The 19128-nt window shown below is 54.9% G+C and overlaps 9 protein-coding genes and 1 non-coding gene across 18 annotated transcripts; 6 read left to right on the forward strand and 4 right to left on the reverse strand.

Moving 5' to 3' along the window:
• Positions 1–71: 71 nt before the first annotated feature.
• Positions 72–571, forward strand: H310_02151 (hypothetical protein; the record flags this gene model as incomplete). Its single annotated transcript, XM_008865565.1, has 3 exons — positions 72–140; positions 229–407; positions 463–571. Exons 1-3 carry the CDS (start codon positions 75–77, stop codon positions 569–571), a joined length of 354 nt encoding a protein of 117 aa, XP_008863787.1. The 5' UTR covers positions 72–74.
• A 50-nt stretch (positions 572–621) lies between these two features.
• On the reverse strand, positions 622–2750 carry H310_02152 (hypothetical protein; the record flags this gene model as incomplete). Its single annotated transcript, XM_008865566.1, has 11 exons — positions 622–761; positions 861–930; positions 991–1056; positions 1125–1201; positions 1269–1445; positions 1499–1730; positions 1779–2086; positions 2140–2218; positions 2271–2382; positions 2460–2498; positions 2572–2750. The coding sequence occupies 11 exons, from the start codon at positions 2748–2750 to the stop codon at positions 622–624; spliced, it is 1479 nt and encodes a 492-aa protein (XP_008863788.1).
• Positions 2751–2826: 76 nt separating this feature from the next.
• Positions 2827–4017, forward strand: H310_02153 (hypothetical protein). Of its 4 annotated transcripts, XM_008865568.1 has the most exons (7): positions 2827–3164; positions 3223–3273; positions 3321–3418; positions 3471–3522; positions 3584–3622; positions 3672–3749; positions 3795–4017. In XM_008865568.1, the coding sequence occupies exons 1-7, from the start codon at positions 2931–2933 to the stop codon at positions 3975–3977; spliced, it is 735 nt and encodes a 244-aa protein (XP_008863790.1). In that variant the 5' UTR covers positions 2827–2930; the 3' UTR covers positions 3978–4017. The 4 variants fall into 4 exon arrangements, with proteins under 4 accessions (XP_008863790.1, XP_008863791.1, XP_008863792.1 ...); XM_008865569.1 differs by having other exon boundaries at positions 3471–3622; XM_008865570.1 differs by having other exon boundaries at positions 3584–3749.
• A 179-nt stretch (positions 4018–4196) lies between these two features.
• Positions 4197–7851, reverse strand: H310_02154 (hypothetical protein). 3 transcript variants are annotated; one of them, XM_008865571.1, is made up of 6 exons: positions 5698–7851; positions 5407–5644; positions 5098–5353; positions 4989–5032; positions 4875–4929; positions 4197–4808 (listed from the first exon to the last, which is right to left on the reverse strand). In XM_008865571.1, the coding sequence occupies exons 1-6, from the start codon at positions 7569–7571 to the stop codon at positions 4294–4296; spliced, it is 2982 nt and encodes a 993-aa protein (XP_008863793.1). In that variant the 5' UTR covers positions 7572–7851; the 3' UTR covers positions 4197–4293. The 3 variants fall into 3 exon arrangements, with proteins under 3 accessions (XP_008863793.1, XP_008863794.1, XP_008863795.1); XM_008865572.1 differs by having other exon boundaries at positions 4197–4929; XM_008865573.1 differs by having other exon boundaries at positions 4197–4845; positions 4915–5032.
• Positions 7852–8048: 197 nt separating this feature from the next.
• Positions 8049–11408, reverse strand: H310_02155 (hypothetical protein). 4 transcript variants are annotated; one of them, XM_008865574.1, is made up of 7 exons: positions 11325–11408; positions 11012–11269; positions 9725–10953; positions 9496–9674; positions 9232–9439; positions 9019–9178; positions 8049–8962 (listed from the first exon to the last, which is right to left on the reverse strand). In XM_008865574.1, exons 1-7 carry the CDS (start codon positions 11374–11376, stop codon positions 8133–8135), a joined length of 2916 nt encoding a protein of 971 aa, XP_008863796.1. In that variant the 5' UTR covers positions 11377–11408; the 3' UTR covers positions 8049–8132. The 4 variants fall into 4 exon arrangements, with proteins under 4 accessions (XP_008863796.1, XP_008863799.1, XP_008863798.1 ...); XM_008865577.1 differs by having other exon boundaries at positions 8049–9178; XM_008865576.1 differs by having other exon boundaries at positions 9019–9439.
• An 83-nt stretch (positions 11409–11491) lies between these two features.
• H310_02156 (hypothetical protein) lies at positions 11492–13312 on the forward strand (the record flags this gene model as incomplete). Its single annotated transcript, XM_008865578.1, has 10 exons — positions 11492–11813; positions 11860–11926; positions 11979–12093; positions 12161–12189; positions 12239–12443; positions 12502–12693; positions 12744–12908; positions 12958–13044; positions 13090–13190; positions 13258–13312. 10 exons carry the CDS (start codon positions 11492–11494, stop codon positions 13310–13312), a joined length of 1338 nt encoding a protein of 445 aa, XP_008863800.1.
• A 140-nt stretch (positions 13313–13452) lies between these two features.
• On the forward strand, positions 13453–16230 carry H310_02157 (hypothetical protein; the record flags this gene model as incomplete). Its single annotated transcript, XM_008865579.1, has 14 exons — positions 13453–13477; positions 13547–13608; positions 13677–13753; positions 13801–14119; positions 14179–14274; positions 14347–14430; positions 14481–14630; positions 14680–14796; positions 14857–15192; positions 15247–15501; positions 15561–15752; positions 15802–15930; positions 15975–16022; positions 16072–16230. 14 exons carry the CDS (start codon positions 13453–13455, stop codon positions 16228–16230), a joined length of 2049 nt encoding a protein of 682 aa, XP_008863801.1.
• Positions 16231–16403: 173 nt separating this feature from the next.
• On the forward strand, positions 16404–18113 carry H310_02158 (hypothetical protein). The gene is made up of 3 exons (XM_008865580.1): positions 16404–16971; positions 17021–17247; positions 17300–18113. The coding sequence occupies exons 1-3, from the start codon at positions 16435–16437 to the stop codon at positions 17700–17702; spliced, it is 1167 nt and encodes a 388-aa protein (XP_008863802.1). The 5' UTR covers positions 16404–16434; the 3' UTR covers positions 17703–18113.
• Positions 17589–18111, reverse strand: H310_02159 (hypothetical protein). Its single transcript, XM_008865581.1, has one exon. It carries the CDS (start codon positions 18079–18081, stop codon positions 17722–17724), a length of 360 nt encoding a protein of 119 aa, XP_008863803.1. The 5' UTR covers positions 18082–18111; the 3' UTR covers positions 17589–17721.
• An 84-nt stretch (positions 18114–18197) lies between the features above and the next one.
• H310_02160 lies at positions 18198–18269 on the forward strand. Its single transcript has one exon. It is a non-coding gene; the product is annotated as a tRNA-Met (tRNA).
• Positions 18270–19128: the final 859 nt, after the last annotated feature.

The following is a 19128-nucleotide window of genomic DNA, read 5'->3' on the forward strand; positions in this document are numbered from 1 at the left end:
CCGCATTGCTTCATTACGCCTTGGTGCTCCAGCACAACGCCCAGTGTCCGAACTTTGCGCTCGCCCGGTACTTCATGCAGCGCGCCGTGCGATATGCGCGGACAAACGATTCCATTTCGTCCGCCCAACTCGCAACGATGGTAAGATATGAAGCATTTACGCGAGCCGACCACGCTGTCTCTGCTGTCAGAGATGGCACTCGCTCACATCATGCGGTTCGTGTGCCAGGTGACGCTGCAGAGTGCCCTGTGGCAACGGATGTGGGAAGAGGACGATGGTGGGCGGCATCGCTGCGGACCCGGACAAGTCGCGGTGCGGTCGTCTGTGCTTCTGGTTGTACGAGGCAACGGGTGGCAGTGGCGTGAGTGGCTAGATGACTCTGTGCCGCCCCATTGCCGACGCTTCTGGTACGACTCATCTGCACGGCCATGGCCCATGTTGCGTGTTTGAGGACACCGTTAGGGTCCACCCACCCACAAGCACAACGCAATGGGCAACTCCCACAGACGTCGTCGACATGCCAGCATCATGGAACGCACCCGACATTGCCAGTATCGATTCAAAAACGTAAACGGCTACGAACAGCTCACAAATGCACGGTCGATCGCATGTGTCGCTGGCTTACACCGCGCCTTGGCGAAACATGGCTTGGGCGACCTTGAGGAAGCCCGTGATGTTGGTGGCAGCATGGTAGTCGCCTGGCGCGAGGCTGAACTCGGTCGCGGTCGTCGAAATGGATATAAACACGTCGTTCATGCATTCTACAACGCACCACCCGTCAGACAGTGCTGCTCACACTCTACATTCACCACAAACGGGGAACACCTCCTTCACCACGAATCGAGTCACTCTGTTCTGACCTTGAATGATGCGATCGATATCGCCTGGACGCAGTGTACTCAAGCCAGACGTTCGGGTCAGGAGCGCTAGCTACACACAGCATTCCACCGCGTTAGAAAGGTCCACCGAGTTCGCTGCGCCACGAGTTACCGCTGCGCCGTTCGTTGCTTTGCATGGTCCGTAAATGGCGTTGCTTTGCTGAATAAACTTGATCGCCTGCACAACACACGGTGTTGGCATCGAAGGAGTCCCAAACCACTCGACAACGCATAGCGCGAAAGTACCTCTTGGTTGATGGGCAAATGTGCGCCTTCAAAGAACCCTTTGCATCCGTTCTTGACGAGTTGTTTGGCTTTATCCACTACAAACCAAGGTGAAGTCCACGAAATGAACGTGCCACGCCTCGTGGAGGACACGAACAATCGTACCGTCAATGTCGTGCTGCATGGCGCAGGGAAATGCATAGTCGCACGGGACGTCCCACAAACTGCCGTCCTCGATGGGGCAGTACGTGGCACTTGTGGACGTCATGATGTACCCACCCAAGTGAGCCTTGTGTTCCGACTTGATTTGCTTGAGGCGGTGGAGTTGCTCTCGCGTAAATCCTGCATCGTTCTGGTAAAGAGACCGTCGATTGGCATAGCCGTGCCCTTCATACCGGCAGGCTCCACGACGTGACCCCACACGTCGCTGAACCCAATCGGGATGGCTCCCAGGTCCAGCAGCTTTTCGGCCGTGTTGAGTGCGACAGTGCCCGACCCAGAAATCAAGCACCGCTTTCCAACCAGACTTTGGCCGTTCGCTTCCACCATGAGCTTGGTCATATACGCCACACCGTGTCCTGGTACGTGTGGAAAGTACTCACTGCCGCCCAGCACTCCGTCGACCCCCTACAACGACAAAATGCATCGCTGTCCTCGAACACTCTGACATCGTACGAGTGCGTGCAGTTGGCGAAGTCGCTTGTACTGACCAAACATGTACCCGAGCTCGCGCGGACCGACGTTGACACCGGCTGTTGGGATGTCCGTGGTAGGCCCAATATAGTTGGCCAATTCGGTCGTAAATGACTGGCAGAATCGCATGATTTCGGCCTCGGACTTATCCAGGGGATTGAAATCGGCGCCGCCAGCTGCGCCGCCCAACGGACCGTACACGGCATTGCGGAACACGTTCTCAAACGCGAGGAACTTAACCGTGCCGTGGCGGGTGTCCGGATGGAAGCGAAGCCCTCCAACATAAGGACCTGAAGCGCGTGTTGGTGAGTCCATCAATGGCGGAGATGCGGGAAGGATTTACCACAGCAGCTCGAGAATTGTACGCGGAAACCACGGTTGACGCGGCGACTGCCCAAGTCATCTACCCATGGCACGCGAAACTAGGCAAAGCAAGACGAGCTGAGTAGGCACGGACGGATGGGGATACCTAACCTGAATGACGCGCTCCGGCTCCATGAGTTGCTTCATGACCCAAGCGTACTTGGGGTATCGATCAAACACCGGCACGACCGACTCTGTGAAACTCTGAACCGCCGTGAGAAACCTATCCACACGATTTATGTTGAGACGACTAGCTTCGAACGGCGCGATGCTCGGGGTTGACGCGATCGAGGGACTCACTCGGTTTGGTACGGGTCACGACGGTGAGCTTCCTCATACCTATCCATACGCATGCGCGCGAGATTACATGATGGTGTTTCAACAATTGGGGCGAATGCGCGCGACGACGTACAGCATGTCAGCAGCCTCTGACCCCGTGCGGAATTTCTTGTCCCCTTCGCGACGAAACAGTGGTTTGTTGCGCCACGCCTTCTTGCCATGAGTCGTCCCATGTACATCCGCCATGAGGTTCGTCGGTCGCGCATAATCCGTAAAGCGCCGCACCGCCGCGTGGCGCAATAACCCTTGCATCGCGTCACTCCAGTTGCCTAGTGAGAGCGCGGCGAGGACAACTATCCTTCCGATTGTGCAACCAAGATACATTTCATGCAAATTGTGATTGGTGGGATCTGTGGATTTATCGATGTTAAAATAGCCAATCCGATTTCGTGATGCGCAAACAAGTTGACTCAACGTGGGCGCCATTGCAACATGCAACCGTTCCTCGACGTCATCGGACACCTGGAAGGCCGCGACAAGCTCACTAAGCTCTGCCAGTACTCGAGCCGTGGCCTTGCCTTTTCGATCCTCTCCGCCGACCCAAAGAGCGTCTTGGGACAGCGGCTGTCTGCTCTGTACAGGGCGACCCAAGCTGCCCGAAAGTGCTTTCGCCTAGGCAAGTCAATCGCGTACATTCCAAAGATCGATCACACTCTCAACAACAAGGTGCATACCAGCACGGATGGGAATGAGTATTGCCGCTTAGCTCGATTTGTGTGTGTAGGCGCTGACTCCAAGGTCGCAAGTTCTGTCCCTCGTGCAAGACGTGGGAATGGTATGCCAACTCCGCGATGGTGTGGTTAGTTCACGCATCGTCAGTAGTGCTGCTTCTTTTTGTTCGACAACATGCAGTTCTTTGCCAATGCCAAGGTGTTCCCATTCAACGCCGAGCAAGCGGGAAAACACGGCGGGTACCTGTGGTAAGAATTGGTGAATCACTGCTTCATGAGCCTTTCACGACAATACACATAGGTTCTGCGCCAACGTCGCGGGTTTCATCTTGGCCTACGAAGCGCTGCAAAAGGTGTCGAATTCTACCGTATCGTCATCATGCGTGTCATCACAATGTTGTCGATCACGTTCAGGAAGCAGAAAAGGAAGCGGCGCTGATCCAAGACAACCCTGTACATGCAAACTTCATGGACTTCACTCATGTTTGCGCCTCTTTCATAGTCGACCAGCCCTGAAACCCTGCAACAGATCGCGGTCTTGCGCGAAGTTCGCTTCAAGAAAGCTCTTGCATTGCTCAAGGTACGCCCTATTGCCGCCAACGATTGCACTCTCACATCTGTTCAGGTGACATGCGACCTAATCGTATCTGCCAACACAGCCGGCGTTCGATTACCGGAGCGCTTGCTGGGGAAGAAGCTGAACGACGGTGTCGTCGGCGCTCTTGGGTGCATCTCTGCTTCTGTCTTCCTCTATTCTCTCTGGCGCACTCAGTCGCTCCAACGAGGACCAACCAGAGAAAAGTCCTAAATAGGAAAACCTCTTCAATCTTATATTCGTTCTCCACCGTCCGTTAAGAGAATTCGTCAGAGTCACATTCAGCCAATCACAATACTGGGATCTTTTTGTTTTGGCCAATAGAACACGAGATGTTTCCAAGATGTTGCAACTCCCGCGCGACTTTTGCCGCTGCCACCGCGGCGTCGCCGTCATGGAGCCCGTTGGCGATTAGCGCAGATGCAGGCGACATGGTATTTGTACGATTTATTAAATAAGGGGGGCTCGTATCTATCGTGTCTATCCAACAGCTCGAAAGGGGGCGCATGCGACGAGTGTTCGTGGTTGCTCAGTAAAACGACGCCGACCCAAACTTTGCCAGGTCTTTGTGAAATAGGATGCTGTCTTCCGGCCGGCCACCACTCATGCGCTCCACTTCCCGCTTGAGTTTCTCCCGCTCTGCTTGACGCTGCGCCGCAACGGACATTTCCAGTTCGCGTTGGCGAGCTTCACGCGCCAGCTGTTCTGCCTTTTCCATGAGTTTCAAGCGCTCTAACTCGTCCTTGCGCTCTTTGTCTTGCTGCGCCGCATCGTCCACGACAACAGCAGGTGTCGTCGTCGCGGTGGCGATCACTTGGATGTTGTCCTTCATCTGCTCCTTTTGCAGCTTCTGCTGTTCAAGGGTACGGGCGTACAGCCACAGCGACGTCGATGCGTTCTCGTCCGACTGGATTGTTAAAGTCGGCGGAGACGACGACCCGCTCGACGGCATGTCGGTCGCTTCCAGGCGCGCTAACTTGGTCCACGCGCCGCGATTCTCAACCTTGAGGGGTTCGTCCGTGCTTGTCGTGTGGTCTTCGACGACTGGAAGGACACAAAGCGGTGTTTCGTAAATAACAACCTATGCAACACATTGGTTCAATGTCTTACCCAGTGACAAGTCCGAGGAGAGTGAGGTGGGACCACTTACAACTGACAATGGCGACTAAAACAAGCAACATCAGGATGCCGAGCTGTGTCCATCTAGAAGTGGTAACTAGACACCTTTTGCAAAGGTTGCTCCGTGTCCGAGTCGCTGCTGTCCGAGTCTACACAACGAGTGGCGAGCATGAACAACAGGAGCAAACCATCACGGGATCGATGGGCCGCTTACCGGAACTGCCACTGTCCGACGAACTGCTGTCCGACGACCTGTCGCCGTCAATCTTCGCGCGCAAGTCCTCCACGGTCTGAGGAATAACGCTCGCGGTCGGTATGGCGCCGTCGCTTTCCATCGCCGCCAGCCTCCGTTGGAGCTCTTCTTTGCGATACTGGATGGCTTGATTCGATTCTTTGGCCAACTGCAAACGGTCCGACTCCTTTGCCGACGCCTTCTTTGGTGGTCGCTTTCGCTTCGATACGTTATGTTCCTGCATGAGAGCAATGAACAAGATGCCAACAGAGGCGAAATAAGTCGACGTACCCGAAGGTAGCCTTCCATCATGCGCAGACTTCGCGTGTCAAACAAGCTCAGGTCCAGCTCCACTTCGTCGTCGTTATTGGCAAACGTGTGGATTGGGACAATCTCGGCAATCAGTTGCAGCAATCGCGAAATCTTCTCTTCGGGAAGCGACTTGAGTTCGGTCGTGAGCTTCAGCTTCTCAGTCGACGTCATCGGTTTCGTCAATTGTTCTTCCGTCAAGTCTTGCATGCGGAACGGCCTGGGCACACTTAGTCAGACCGCTTGTCATCATTCCACGTCAGCAACTTGTACCGTGATGAACGTGGTTTGCCACCAACAGGGGTGCCTCCAGGCGGCGTCCCTTTCACCATATCCTGCACCAACACCTTCATCTTTTCGATCTCTTCCTTCAACGCAGTGATCTCCTCGATTTTTGCCTTCTTCAAAGACTTGGACTTCTTCGGTTTGTGGCTGGAGAACGAATCCTGCGACCCTTCGCCGTCCGAATGGTTATTTGATCCCTTGCGGGACCCTTTACCACCTAACATCATGCCCGCTTCCGTCTTGAACACAGCCTTCATCTTCTTTTCAAAATCTTCCAGCAGCTTTTGCGCAAACACGTGAACTTGGGTATGGGCTGCGTTGTATCGCATGCAGTTGTTAAACACCAGACGAACTTGCTCAGCAAAAGCATGGGGATCGGGGTACACGCCGTTCTCCAAGTTGCCACGCACTGTTCCGAGATCCATGGGCTCTTTGATTACCTTGAAGTAGTCGGGAATGGCCAATGCAACAGGATCCACCGGCACCAAAAACGGCACAGCTTTGGGGTTTGCAATGAGGTTCTTCAAAATGTTATGGCACTTGCGCATTGCTGGTACTCGCTCCAGTTCGGCTAGTCCTTCTTCGCGAAGATGCGCCGGCAGACTTCGCTTGCGCTCCGAGCGGTGCCGGGCCGATGTGGACATACGTTCGTACGAAATTGTAGGCGCCGACGTCTGTGCTGGCGCCGCGCCCAAGGCCTTCGAAACATAGGCAAAGTTGACGGCCACAGTAGTTGCAAGTGACGAAGTGATTGATGATTGAATCGTGCTGGGTTCCACCTTCATCTTTTGAGAGGCTTCAACCTTGACCTTCTGCTTTTTGGGTGGTGCCTTTTCGACTTGTGCGGGAGGCTCGACTTTTTCAACCGGCTCAGCCTTTGGTCGTGTTCGCTTGGCAACGGGAGTTTTGTCCTTGGGCTTGTAAGCCTTGTAAAGTCGCAGCTCTTGCGATCCTTCGTCGAGAAGCCCTTGCAGGGTAAACACACCAAACCGGTTCTCGCCGGTCCCTTTCACCAAGTACACGTTGTCCAAGTCGCACTTTTGGAAAGTCAGCGTCACATCCTTTTCGGGAATCGTTGCAGGCTTTCCCTTCATGGTCAAAATCTGGAAGAATCCGTCGAACTTGCGTTCGATGGGACACAGACCCTTTGCCGCCTTGTCTGAAGCGAGAGGGGAAGGATGGCTCTCTTCGTCAGTCGCATTTTCCACGTGCAATCCGTTGTTGGGTGCGGGGTCAGCCTGATTCTGGAAAAACTGGCGCATCGCCAACGGTTTGCTCTTCATCTCAAACAGCGACGTAATGCCCGTAGCGTACTCAGCCTCTGTCATCGCCCACCGACCTGTCCAAAGGGCAACACCGTTTTCGTCCACACGGTAGCTTCCCAAGAGGAGTGGGCATTGCATCGTCACATCGGCGGGAACGAGTTGTCGCGAGATCGATTGCGTCGCACTGAGGTCCAACGGAATCCCACCTAACGTGCCTTTCACGCCCGGCAGGGTCGATGGACTGGACGCCGGTTGACTCGAAGGATCAATGTGGGTAGTTATCCCTTTGTTTGCTGGGGACTGGGATTGGGAGCGCGACTGCGACGGCGACGGTGTTGGTCGTTGGTCCGTGTCAACATCGAGGGTGGAGTTGGCGCCAGGATCCTCGACATGTACGACGGGTGCGGCGCCGCCGTTTCCTGGTTCTGCTGCGACGCTCTCCATGTATTGTTCCTTTTTCGGACCTAATACATGGAACAACCAAATAGGAAAATGAACGAAACTTTCCAACCCAAATCTCGGATCAACTGCAAAAAGTCGCTCCGACAAAACCTCTACATTATAATATTCACAAGAAAAACGCCGCCATACAAACATCAAGTGCAAAAACCCTAACCCGCTCAACACCCCTACCCGCCGACAGGTGAAGAACAACGAATGGAAAAGAAACCTTGAGCGGGTGGCGTTGACGATCCCGCGATGCGTCCACCGCGGGCGCGGTCGTAGGACATAGTCCACCCCCGACCCACAAATCCGCCTTCGCCGTCGCTGTCGAATGACCCTTGATTCGCCAAGCCTCGACGTCTCGTTCCCACGATCTGTGCGACCGACCCTAGTCGGCACATCCTTCCATTCGACGCTGTCAAACTCCAAAGGCCAGAATTGGTATCGCCAACGTTGGTGCGCGTCACCTGTGAAAACGAATGTTTAAGTTTTGGGATGGGCGGGAAAATTGACCAATCATCAGTTACAGGATCCACTGTCACACAATCTGATTGGTTCGGGATGGCTGGTTGGTTGGAGGGAACGGGCGGAAGGATCCAAATTAAATCCATTGTGTTTAAGTTCACTTAATAAATGTAAACATATCGAAGATCTATATTTAAATTCCATCGAAGTGACGTGGCCACCGCGCCTTCCCTTAACTTCAACCGCCCGTTACTTTTTTTTCTCCTTTTTTTTTGTTGTCTTTTTGTCTTCGGAAGGTTTTTTCTCCTTCTTCGCTTTGTCCCCTGTTGCGTCGTCTTTTTTCTTGTCTTTTTTGGTCTTCGATGAGCCTTTCTTCTTGTCGTCAGACTTCTCCCTTTTGTCTTTTTTGTCGGATTTTTTGTCCGTCTTGTCTTTTTTCTTGTCTTTTTTGTCTTTTTTTGTCTTATTCTTTTTGTCGAGATCTTTCGCTGGGGCGATCTTAGCCGCCTCGTCCAACTTGTCGCCTTTGGCCGTCTTGGACTTCTTGTCGCCGCCGTCCTTTGCCTTCTTCTTCTTGGTCTTCTTGCCGTCCTTGGCGTCGTCGTATGTCTCCCGCCAGTCAGCATCTTTGTTGCCCTTCTTCTTGCCGCGCATCTTTCGACGCATGCGCTTCATGGCATAACGTTCCATGGCCGCTTGCTTCCGCCGTCGTCGCCACTCCAAAAACACACCAAGGCACATGACGAAGAACAGAACCAGCATAGCGATGATCAAGTTCCATGGCGGCCGTGGCACGTACACCCATACGTGCTGATTTCGTCCGTCATTGAACGTTGCTTCCACATTGCCTGCTGCGTCAATCGCTCGGATGCGGAACCGATGCAATCCGCCGTCAAGCCAGTCAACAAAGTCCACTTGATGCAGGCAGTTGGTCCAGTTGCGCACCACGAGTTGCTCTACCATATCAATCACATGGTACTGGAATATTGTGCCTGGCTTGGCGCTCTCAAACGTGAAGACGGTTGAGTGTGAGAACGATTCGGGCACGGAAGTCAACTTGGCCTTGGGGATCTTTGGATCTACTCAATCGCGCCGTCTGTCGCGTTCGCCATTTATAAAGAAAGATTCCACCCACCTCGATACCATGCGCTGTTGTCGAACACACCGTTGTCGACTTTGCCCCCAAACACGTACACGATTTGGTTGTGCTGTAGCGCTGCAAACGCCGACCGCGCATTTGGCGTCCACTTGCATGCTGTGTTTTGGACATGTGGAAAAGGATCGTGTGTGTCCACCTAGGCCGCGAACGTCGTCCATGAACAATTTTTGATGGAACAGGCGCGCTCACCTGTGGAATTCCGCCAACTTCCGGCCACACGTACTTGAGTGTCACCCAGTCAAGCGTCGGCGAGCCGCGATGTGCACATCCGTCCCAGGCTGACGACGCGGCGGCACTCGCGCTCGCCGCATCAAGCGACGCTACAATCTCGGCGTTCTTTCCCTTGAGGATTTTAACCTTTTCAAATTCCTTGCCGTCGTAGTCCACCGGCGCAATCCTACCAAAGATCGTGTAGCGCATTCTGGAGTTTGGTGTGACCACGGCCGTTCGTACGTGCATTGGGCGACGATGAGCTTGGCGACCGCGATGTAGTCGCACACAGGGACCCCTTTCATCGTCCGCAGGTCGATCACGATGTCGAGGGGCACGTTGGTCAAATCGGCAATCGTGTGGATGCCAGCTTTCTGCAGTTTCGGGACGTGCTCGGTGCTCATGCCCTGCATGCGCTCAATCTACAGGCGCTGCATGACATGGGGCGACCAGTCCTCGCGACGGTGCTTACCGGGCTCGTTGGCGTGACATACTGCCGGACGGGCGACGACACGGGATCGAAGTCGGAAACCCACGGCATGACCGTGTTGGTGCCGTCGGCGGGAGCTTGCATCGTCCACACATCGCCGAGAAAGGTATCGTCGTTCTCGCCGAACAGAACGATCATGTACGCCGAGGTGTTCGTTGCTGGGTCGGCCGCAATCCCGAGCGCGGCATGCTTGGCTCGGGGACTCCATGGTGCTGCCGCGTCCACCAACGTCCACGTGATCCCGTCACGACTGGACCAAATGTCGTTGAGCAGCTCTTGACCTTCCACGTCTTGAGTCTTGTCGTCTTCGCCTGGGACAATTGTCGAGTGGGTGGACCAGGTTCGGCCACCGAGAAGCCAGAGTTGGCCTTGCCACGTCGTCATGGCATGTTCACCGCGCGGTGGCCATGCCGCGGATGCCGTCAGTTGTGTCCACTTTTGACCGTCGTTAGACGTCCACACATCCCGCATGAACTTGCGGTAGAGACCGCCGCATGCGTATTCCTGTCCGCTCAGTCGCTTGTTGCGTTCGGGGCCGCACAAGTTGCGCTGAACAGCAGTGTACCCGCCCGCAAGGAACAGGCTCTTTTGAAAAACCACGACCGTGTGGAGCTCCCGCGCCGACCACATATTGCACTCACACGCGCCGGTGAGCGTGACTTTATCGAAGACGCATGTCGTGTCGCCGATGCAGTCATTTTGGGTCGTGCATTGGGCTGCTTTCGACCCCGAGTGGTACGTTTCGAGGGCGTTGGGGAGGTCGCACCCCGGTGTCACGAGTGACCATGACACCCCGGCGTCTTGACTCTTCCACACGTCGTTCTTGAGGACGGCGTACTCCATCCACCTCTCACCACGCGGTGCGCCGTCGAGACCGCCAATAGTGTCTTCGTGCGGCACCGGCACGAGCTCCCGCGCCCGCCCGCCCAATACGTACAACGCCAAGTTGAGCGAGACGGCGGCAAAGTGTCGCCGAGGACTAAACATGGCGTCTGCGATGTACTGCCCGGGGGGTTCCGTGGGGTCGTCGCACCCCGTGGGAGGGTACGGTGTCCATGCTGCCGTTAAACATGAAATCCAGTCCGTGTAGAGCACTCCGGGGGGCGGGACTTTGCCGGCGTTCGTCTGGCTCCATTTGAGTTTGGCAACAATTTGTGGATCGGGGTCGCCCCACTGGTTTTGGGCTAGGAGGTTTACGGACGTGTTCCACACTAGTGGTTGGACAAGACAACGATTCAGCCGTGGACATGAAGGAGCCAAGAGTCGTACCGATGCCTGTGGTGGCCCACACGTCATTTCGAAACGACCCGCCTCCTGGGTACGCCCGAAAGTCCGCGTCTGCCATGGTCGCAAGTTGCATACGATCATCCCCGCCAAGAACGTACATGCGGCTCAGTTTTCCCTTTGCTTGGTCTTCTGGTGGATAGAGCTGTGAAATCGACGCATGGCCCCACCGGCGCGACCACGGGGTCGGCTGCTCAACGACGGCATTCGTTTCTTTGGCTCCACTGATCTGCGCCCAATTTGCTACCAGTCGAGCGAGACAAACATGAAACTAAGTGACATTGTGGAGGTGACGTACAGGCCAACGACAGCGGCAATGCACTAGCGGCCCATACCACTCGCCATGCCATCGGATGCCGCTGTCGAATCGGTCGAAAGGCAATTTCCCAGTTACCGAACCGTTTCGCTGTCGCACACTAATTTCTGGTTTTTGCGTCCTCGTACTGTCATCCACCTAACGTTGTCATGCAGTTTGCCATGGCAGATGATGGCACCCACCATGTCGTGGACGCGCCGTTGCCCACAGCACCGATAACTTTAAACAGCCGGCCGGCCACCTATCGCACCTCGTATGGCCGTCGAGGCAGTGGTGGCGGTCGTAATCGAGGGGGTGGAAGTGGTGGGCGCGGGCACGCACCATCTCGGGCACCAGACACAGTCGACATCTTTTCGCCCATTCCCGACTGCGGACGCGTATACACTGTGTACGACATGCCGTCGGCAGACGGCGGGGACGTCTCCGCCACGACAAGTCCATTTCGAGTTGTGTCGTTCAACGTGTTGGCTGGTACGGGCTTGGACGAGTCGATTCAATGACAAGAAAAATATTGCAGACTACCTGGCGACCAGTCCCGACGGAAACCTGGGTCACAGCCATCCGAGCCAAAAGTGGAAGTTCCAGTTCGTCCTCAACTCGTCACATCGGCATCCTCGTGATTGCATTATGTTCCAGGTGGTCCTTTCGTTGCACGCGGCTGCTGCGCGAGATGCTCGCCTGGAACGCTGCCGTGATTTGCCTGCAAGAAGTGGATCACTTCGACGACTTTTTCGAGCCTGAGCTTCGCAAGGTACGCAGTCGTCGCCGTATTTGACGTCATGGCTGACGTTGGTGGCCACTCATCGATACTTGTCCAGTACGGCTACATTGGAAAGCACAAGAAGCGGTAGTGTGCATGGTGGCATTTCAGCGTAATCTAACCATCAACAACGTAGCACTGGAGCCGACACCCACGACGGATGCAGCATCTTCATCAAGGAAGATCTGTTTGAAATCGTGGATGAGATCGAAGTAGACTTCCACAAGCCCGGCCATGCCATCCTCGACCGGCATAACGTAGCGCTGGTCCTTGTGCTCGCGTTCAAGCCGACAAAAGACGTGGTCGTGGTGGCGACGACCCATATCCTCTTCAACCCTCGCGTACGCCCCCTTCCGATCCATCTCGCTCGATTCTCCGACTAATGCGTCTTTCACTTAGCGCGGCGATGTCAAGCTGGCCCAGCTGCAACTCCTCCTGAGCACCATCCAAGCCCTCAACACCCCCCACGTGATTCTGTGTGGCGACTTTAATCTCACGCCCAAGAGCGCATTGTACGAATTTCTGTCGAAAGGCGCCTTGGACGGAACGACCGTCTCGTCGTGTGATGCGTCCGGACAGTATGCACACCGAGTGGGCAACACGATGTTTCTTCTCTCGTGAAAACTTGACGACGACAATAGAACTCGTACTTTCACAACGATGTCCATCCAGAAGAAGGCAATGGAATCGAGCGCCACCAAGGCGCAGGTACCGCCGCCTATCGCTTCGGCGCCACGCCGTCGTTACAACTGCGCCGTCGTCCGTCACGTGCTCACGAGTGTTTGGGAATTCGCGCTGTACACGAGGTCAGCACTTTAAAACATGTCGAAGGCACATCTGACCGCGGCGGTCCAGTTGAACTTGGCAAGTGCGTATGCCCAGCACCCCACCGACGCCACCAGTGGCGAGCCCTTTGCCACGTCGTACCACGATCGATTCTTGGTACGCATGCGGTCTTTCCCGACGGCTCAGCTTTCGTTCGTCCAGGGTACTGTCGACTACATTTGGTATGCCAACATGGTATGCGTGGGGGTCATGGAATTGCCGCCAGTGTCATTTTTCCGCGGCATTCGGGCCTTGCCAACGAGGTAGGTCCCGTGCATCGCCATTTCCACGCGAGTCCCACTCACCCCCCCCATTATCGATGTCCGACAGAGACCTTGGCAGCGACCACTTGTCCCTCGTCGCGGACTTTGCCTTTCGCAGCTGAAGTTGAGAAACCGATCGACCTCGAAACGGCGCCATCCGTAGATTTTGTTGCAACCGATTGTAAGAAACAATTTGGAACGGGGGGGTGGACCTCTTTGTCGTCTTCATTGAGTTCTCGAGTGGTTGTTGGTGTGTGCAAGCATGAGCCGCGCCATCGCGAACGATGGTACCCACAAGTGACCATCACCACCCCTGCCTGGTCCCCCCCCTTTCGTTTCCGACGCTACAGTGGTAGGGTTGCTGCCGGGCATGGAGGACGGTCGTTGGAGCTCCAACAATCAGGACGTTGACCACAAGGTACATGATGCAGGCTCGTGCTTTCGTGTGTATGCGCCGTGGGGACGAAATCATGACGTTGCTGCTAGGATGCGATCCCATTGCATGATGAGCTCGTGCTGGATGACCCGGCCGAGTCGCCGCCTCCTTTGTACTCGATCAAAGAGTATAGGAACGTACTTGCCAGCTCAATCGATGACGGGTGGACGGTAGGCCTCCCAAGTCGGCTGGTAGCATTTACGACTTTCTCGATCAAGTCGAGCTCAAATCAGCCCACCAGCTCGAGAGCACGTCGTCCAACATGAACTCGGCCAGCCCGTCGCACCTGCCGCCCCTAGTCCGCACGGACATGTGGGAAGGCTCTCGATTGTCGCCTCGCAGTGAGCGCGGCGCGGTTGCATCGATGCCGTCCAAGTCTTCCGCCATCCGCCACATCAGTGGCCCCTCCAGTTCGTCCACCACCAGTCGAAGCGACAATCAGTTGTACGCCGACATTCGTGAAAAAGTCGTCACGCTCAACATTGAGTTGCACGTACGGCCAAAACCAAGCACGCACGTGGAAAGGCCTTCCGTGCCATGATGCATATCTAGGACAAAACGGAAACGATAGAGCTCCTCCACGCCGCTCGGAAAAAGGACAAGGCGAGGGCGAAGGAGAAAGCAAACCAGGCCGCGGCCGAATTTCAGGTGAGCGCTGCAATTCACACTCAGAGTTCGATTCGATTGCTGGTGTCGCTACCATGTGGCTGCAACTTGTAGGCCAAGCTTGAAGAGCTCCAAGGTCGCCACGAAAAGGAGCTCGAGAAGCAGCTCGACTTTGCCCAGACGTTGGTCGCGGACAAGGTCTGCTGGTCGCCCGCCGGGGACTGTAAGGCTGATGGCACGCATTCTAGGGCGAGCTCGTACAAAAGTGCGACCAGTTGGCTGCTGAGTTGAAAAAGGCTGTCGATCGAGCTCACCTGCAGGAAGAGGGGTTTCAGCGACAGCTCAAGGATGCCAAGGAGCGGTGGAGCGTCCAGGAGAAAGTTCGCCGCGACCAATGGGTACGCAGATGACTCTGATCTCGTCGCGCGCCTACATGTTGTCTCGTAGATGGCGAAGAAGACAGACGAGATCAAGAAGAGCACGATCAAAGCGCTTGAGCCCGACGTACAAGCGATCATGACCAAGTGCAAGGAAAACTTGGACAAGGCAAAAGAAGCAGCAGCAGTAAGGACTCCACCCGCAATATCAGGGAGCATCCGCTTCAAGCATCGACGTGACGCCTAGGACGAGAAGCGAAAGCTAGTCCTCGCCCACGAAAAGGAAAAGGACGAAGTCCTGCGGCGGCAGCGCGAAGAGTACGAGCGGAAACTCGTCGAAGCCCGTGAAAAAGAGCGCAGCAAACTCATGTACCGACTCGACGCCGCGGATGCCGAACTCCAGCAGCAACTAAATCAGCAACGCCGGAGGTTGCAAGACGAAGCCGAAAAGTTGCGCACCGACCTCATGCATGACATGCGCACGCTCAAGCAACAGCACGCGCGTGACTTGGACGAAATGCGAGCAATCGAACGCCAGCGCGTCGAGCAAGAGCTTGCAGCGCTGCAAAAGGACAAGGACGACGTATGTTGGCCCAGTACAGACTGAATGGATGATTTTCACCGTGGTGGGGGGTAGATGGCGCGCCGATTTGATCTTGACGCTGTAGCCTTCCGCGAAAAAGTCCAAAGCGAAATGGAGACGAAGCAGCAGGCTGCGGTCGCGGCTGTCCGTGCAGAGATCGAGAAAGACCGCGCCAAGTGGGAGGCCGACATGATCAAGCGTCGGGACGACAAGATAGGGATGGTCATCGACAAATTGCAACAAGAGACTGAAAAGAAGGTCGCGGCGGCCGAAGCGAAATTGGCGGCTCAATACGATGCCGACATGCGGGTAAACATGCATGGCCAAGTCTGTGGATTACTGCAATCGTTACGGGATATGTACGGCAGGAAATGGACAAGAAGCGGCGAGCGGCTGCCGAAGTCGAAGCCGCCTGGATGGAGAAGAACCGCGAGCTCTATGACAAGTGCGCCAAGCTCGAAGATGCACGAGAGGCCGCCATTGCTGCACACAGCCAACAGGCCGAGGCTCTTCGTGCATGTGAGGAAAGGCTCGCGCGTTGTGTCCAAACGCTGCAAGAGGTACATCGCAGACATGGAAAGCAACTCGATGCTGAATGATCCACAAAAGGAGCGCGAGATGCACGATAAAGCGCGATTCGATGGCTCGAAATACACCGAAACGCTTCGGCGCGAGTATGACATGGAGCGAGATGCACTCCGGGGCGCCGTCGAGTCGCTACAGGCCAAGTTGGAGACGGTCCTCAACTCGTGGAGATATCGTGGAAGTGACAATGCTCTTAGATGGAGAAGAATCACACGGCGTATGTCGCCGAAATGCGTGGCAATCATGTAACTCCTCTGCAATCCTGGACCAAGCGGGCACACATCTGCGTGGTAGGACGACGTGATCGAGAAGTTACACGCCCGCGTGCGATCGACGGTCGCCAAGAAGGACGATATGATCGAGACCTTGCGGGAAGAGCTCCACTTGGCTCAGGTCCGCGTGGCCAAATGTGAAGCCATCATCAACGAGCAGCGCGCACAGCTCATCGCTTGAGGTGGCTCGTCAAAGTATCGTTGTCTCGAAGACTTTATCGAAGGGTCCAGCACCTACCATTCAATAAAGTCATGATTTGAAGGCAGTGATATCCGGATAGGTATCGCAAATATGGCAAATATGCGATGGATTTGAAGGCAGTGATATCCGGATAGGTATCGCAAATATGCGATGGAATTGATATCTTGGAATCGAGGTCGCTCCATGGAGACAGTGACGTTTTCGAAACCTGCTACGGCCGGGATAGAGCTGCGGTGGCACCTGTGGGCGGCGGTGGCCACGAAGATAATGGTGGTGCCAAGGAGGTACTTTGCGTGTTGGAGCGGCCTCGTGTGTTTCGTGCTTGGGTTTATGTGTTCGACAGCTGGGAGATCCGGCATGCTTGCAGCCGTCACCACATCCTCTTCGCAGATAACACCGCCGACTATCCTCGTCACTGGAGGGCTGGGTTTCATTGGAAGTCATGTCGTGGAGGAGCTCACGCATCATGGCTTCCACGTTGTGATCTTCGACGACATGAGCAACGGACGGAATTTTGACGTCGCGCGAAATGCGTCCGCTGTGCTGCTGAAGGATGTCACGAATGTCGACGATCTCAATGCAATCACCATGCCCATCGACTACGTCGTGCATCTTGCAGCGGCGATCTCTGTCGTCGAGAGCATCTCGTGGCCGGAGAAGTACCATCGCACCAATGTCGTTGGGTCTGACCACGTGCTGGCATGGGCTTTGCGCCACCATGTACACCGCCAGTCATTCAACCTTCTTTCACGCCCACGCTCGTGTGTAGGTCAAGCGCTTCGTGGCAGCCTCCACGTCTTCCATATACGGCGACGTGACCTCGGCCGACTTGCCCCTCGAGGAAGGATCTGCATCCGGCGGCATTTCCCCATACGCAACGTCGAAATTCGAGATGGAGCGTCTTTTGGAAGCTTATGCCAAGCAAGGACTACCCACGACAGCTCTGCGAATTTTCAACGTGTACGGACCTCGACAGGACCCAACCTCGCCCTACAGGTCAGTTGCCGATTGCGTGATGAAGCTGCTTCTCACGTCCATCCTGCGGTAGTGGCGTGGTCTCGTACTTCATGGACCAAGCCATGCGTGGCGCGGATGGGCGCTTGATCATCACGGGCGATGGCGATCAGTCACGTGACTTTATCTTCGTCAAGGACGTAGCCGTCGCCGTCCGACTGGCAGTGGAGAGTTCCCTGCCACAGTTTGAAGCGTTCAATGTGTGCACTGGAGTGAAAACGACAATCAACATGCTGGTGGCGGAAGTGCTGGCCACGTGCAAATCGGCCGCAACAATCGAATATGGCCCGACAAGGCCCGCCGATGTCCGCGAATCTGTGTGCGACCCACGAAAGGCGCGGGAGAAGCTCGGGTTCGAGGCGCAATATGCATTTGCCGAAGGGATTTCCGCAACATGGCAGTGGTTTAAATCGATAAACATGAGGGACATAGTGTAGAAGGGTGTACGAATGGACTCTAGCTAAACCCGCCTTGGTCCTTCGTGTTCCCAGTAAGACGGCGGAAGAGAAGCGCCAACTCGTCAAACTCGATCGAGAGATCGTCAAGGCAGTTACCGAGTGCTTGGATCGGGGACGAGTTGTTGTTGGTCTGAATGCGGATCTTGACGTCGTTCACGAGTGGATGCGGGTGCTGGTACCCTGCAAACGTGACGTTCTTGTCACGAAGCAGCTGCATTCGAATGAGGTTTGCAACTGTGTGGTCTTCTCGCAAGATCGTAAATTGACCAGCGTTGCTGATGCGCGTGTCCTTTTCATACACAACCTTGGCCGCCCCTTCAGGGACGATGTACGCATCGCTTCGACTTGGGGCGTTCATGAGGATTGCACAGAATGGAGGGGAGGAAACCCTTGAAACTCCATGCTGCCAATATTAAGACAAAGGGGTGGAACCATTAATTTGTTTTAAATATATTTGTAGGACGAAACCTAAAAAGCACTTTGGCGCAGAGGAAGCGTGTTGGGCTCATAACCCAAAGGTCCTTGGATCGAAACCAAGAAGTGCTACTATTTTTCATCATCTCGAATCTCATTTTATCAGCACAGGTAGAGCGACACAAAATAGCGCTGCAAATTTTACCACCGCAATGCATCAACACTTTGGATGCTCCATGTATGGTGCTATCAGTATTTGTCAAGCGTTTTGATCGAGTCGCGCCGTCAACGTCGCAACGGACATCCTCACTTGTGTTGAACTTTCTGCATGCATCACGTCAATCTATACACCCACGGCATGAATTGCCGTTGCCGCGATGATGGCCTTCACTGGTAGGAGTTGATCGGAAACGGTGTCTTTGGAATGACGAACGCATTCCCTCACAACACAGCCACAGCTGACGTGACATTGCCACTTTTCGAGCGACGCTGCTTTCATGAGAAGTGGGGTCGCATTCGTTGACGAAGGGATGCATCTTGCGGCAATTCTTTCTCGACTTAAGGATTCCCATGGACGCAGTTACGGGCAGAACGACGAGCGGGATATGCCGGCAGCAGCGAGCGATGCAACGTGTGACATGTTTGTCGTACAGCATCCCTCGACAATGATTGGTGAATTCCTGATGAGTGGACCAATCAGAGCCATCCATGTCGAGTGTACGAGCCATGATGGCCATCGACCTTGCGTCCGGTCCATCGAAACGAACGCACGATGAGCATGTGAGTGAAAGGAAAGGTGGTCCTTGAGATTTAGTTCTGGACATTCGATGGAGCATTCCATCACAAAGATTGGGCTCTCGCTACCCGAGTGTGGTCCGCAATCCTCTTGTTTAGTACAAGAAGCTTGTTAAAATGCTAGTGCAGTATGTCTCCGTCCGACACATTTACATGAAGAATGGTGAAAACGCATCGTCGACACTGTCCTGACCAC

This window comes from Aphanomyces invadans (genome assembly GCF_000520115.1).
Source record: "Aphanomyces invadans strain NJM9701 unplaced genomic scaffold supercont1.3, whole genome shotgun sequence".
Lineage (NCBI taxonomy): Eukaryota > Oomycota > Saprolegniomycetes > Saprolegniales > Verrucalvaceae > Aphanomyces > Aphanomyces invadans.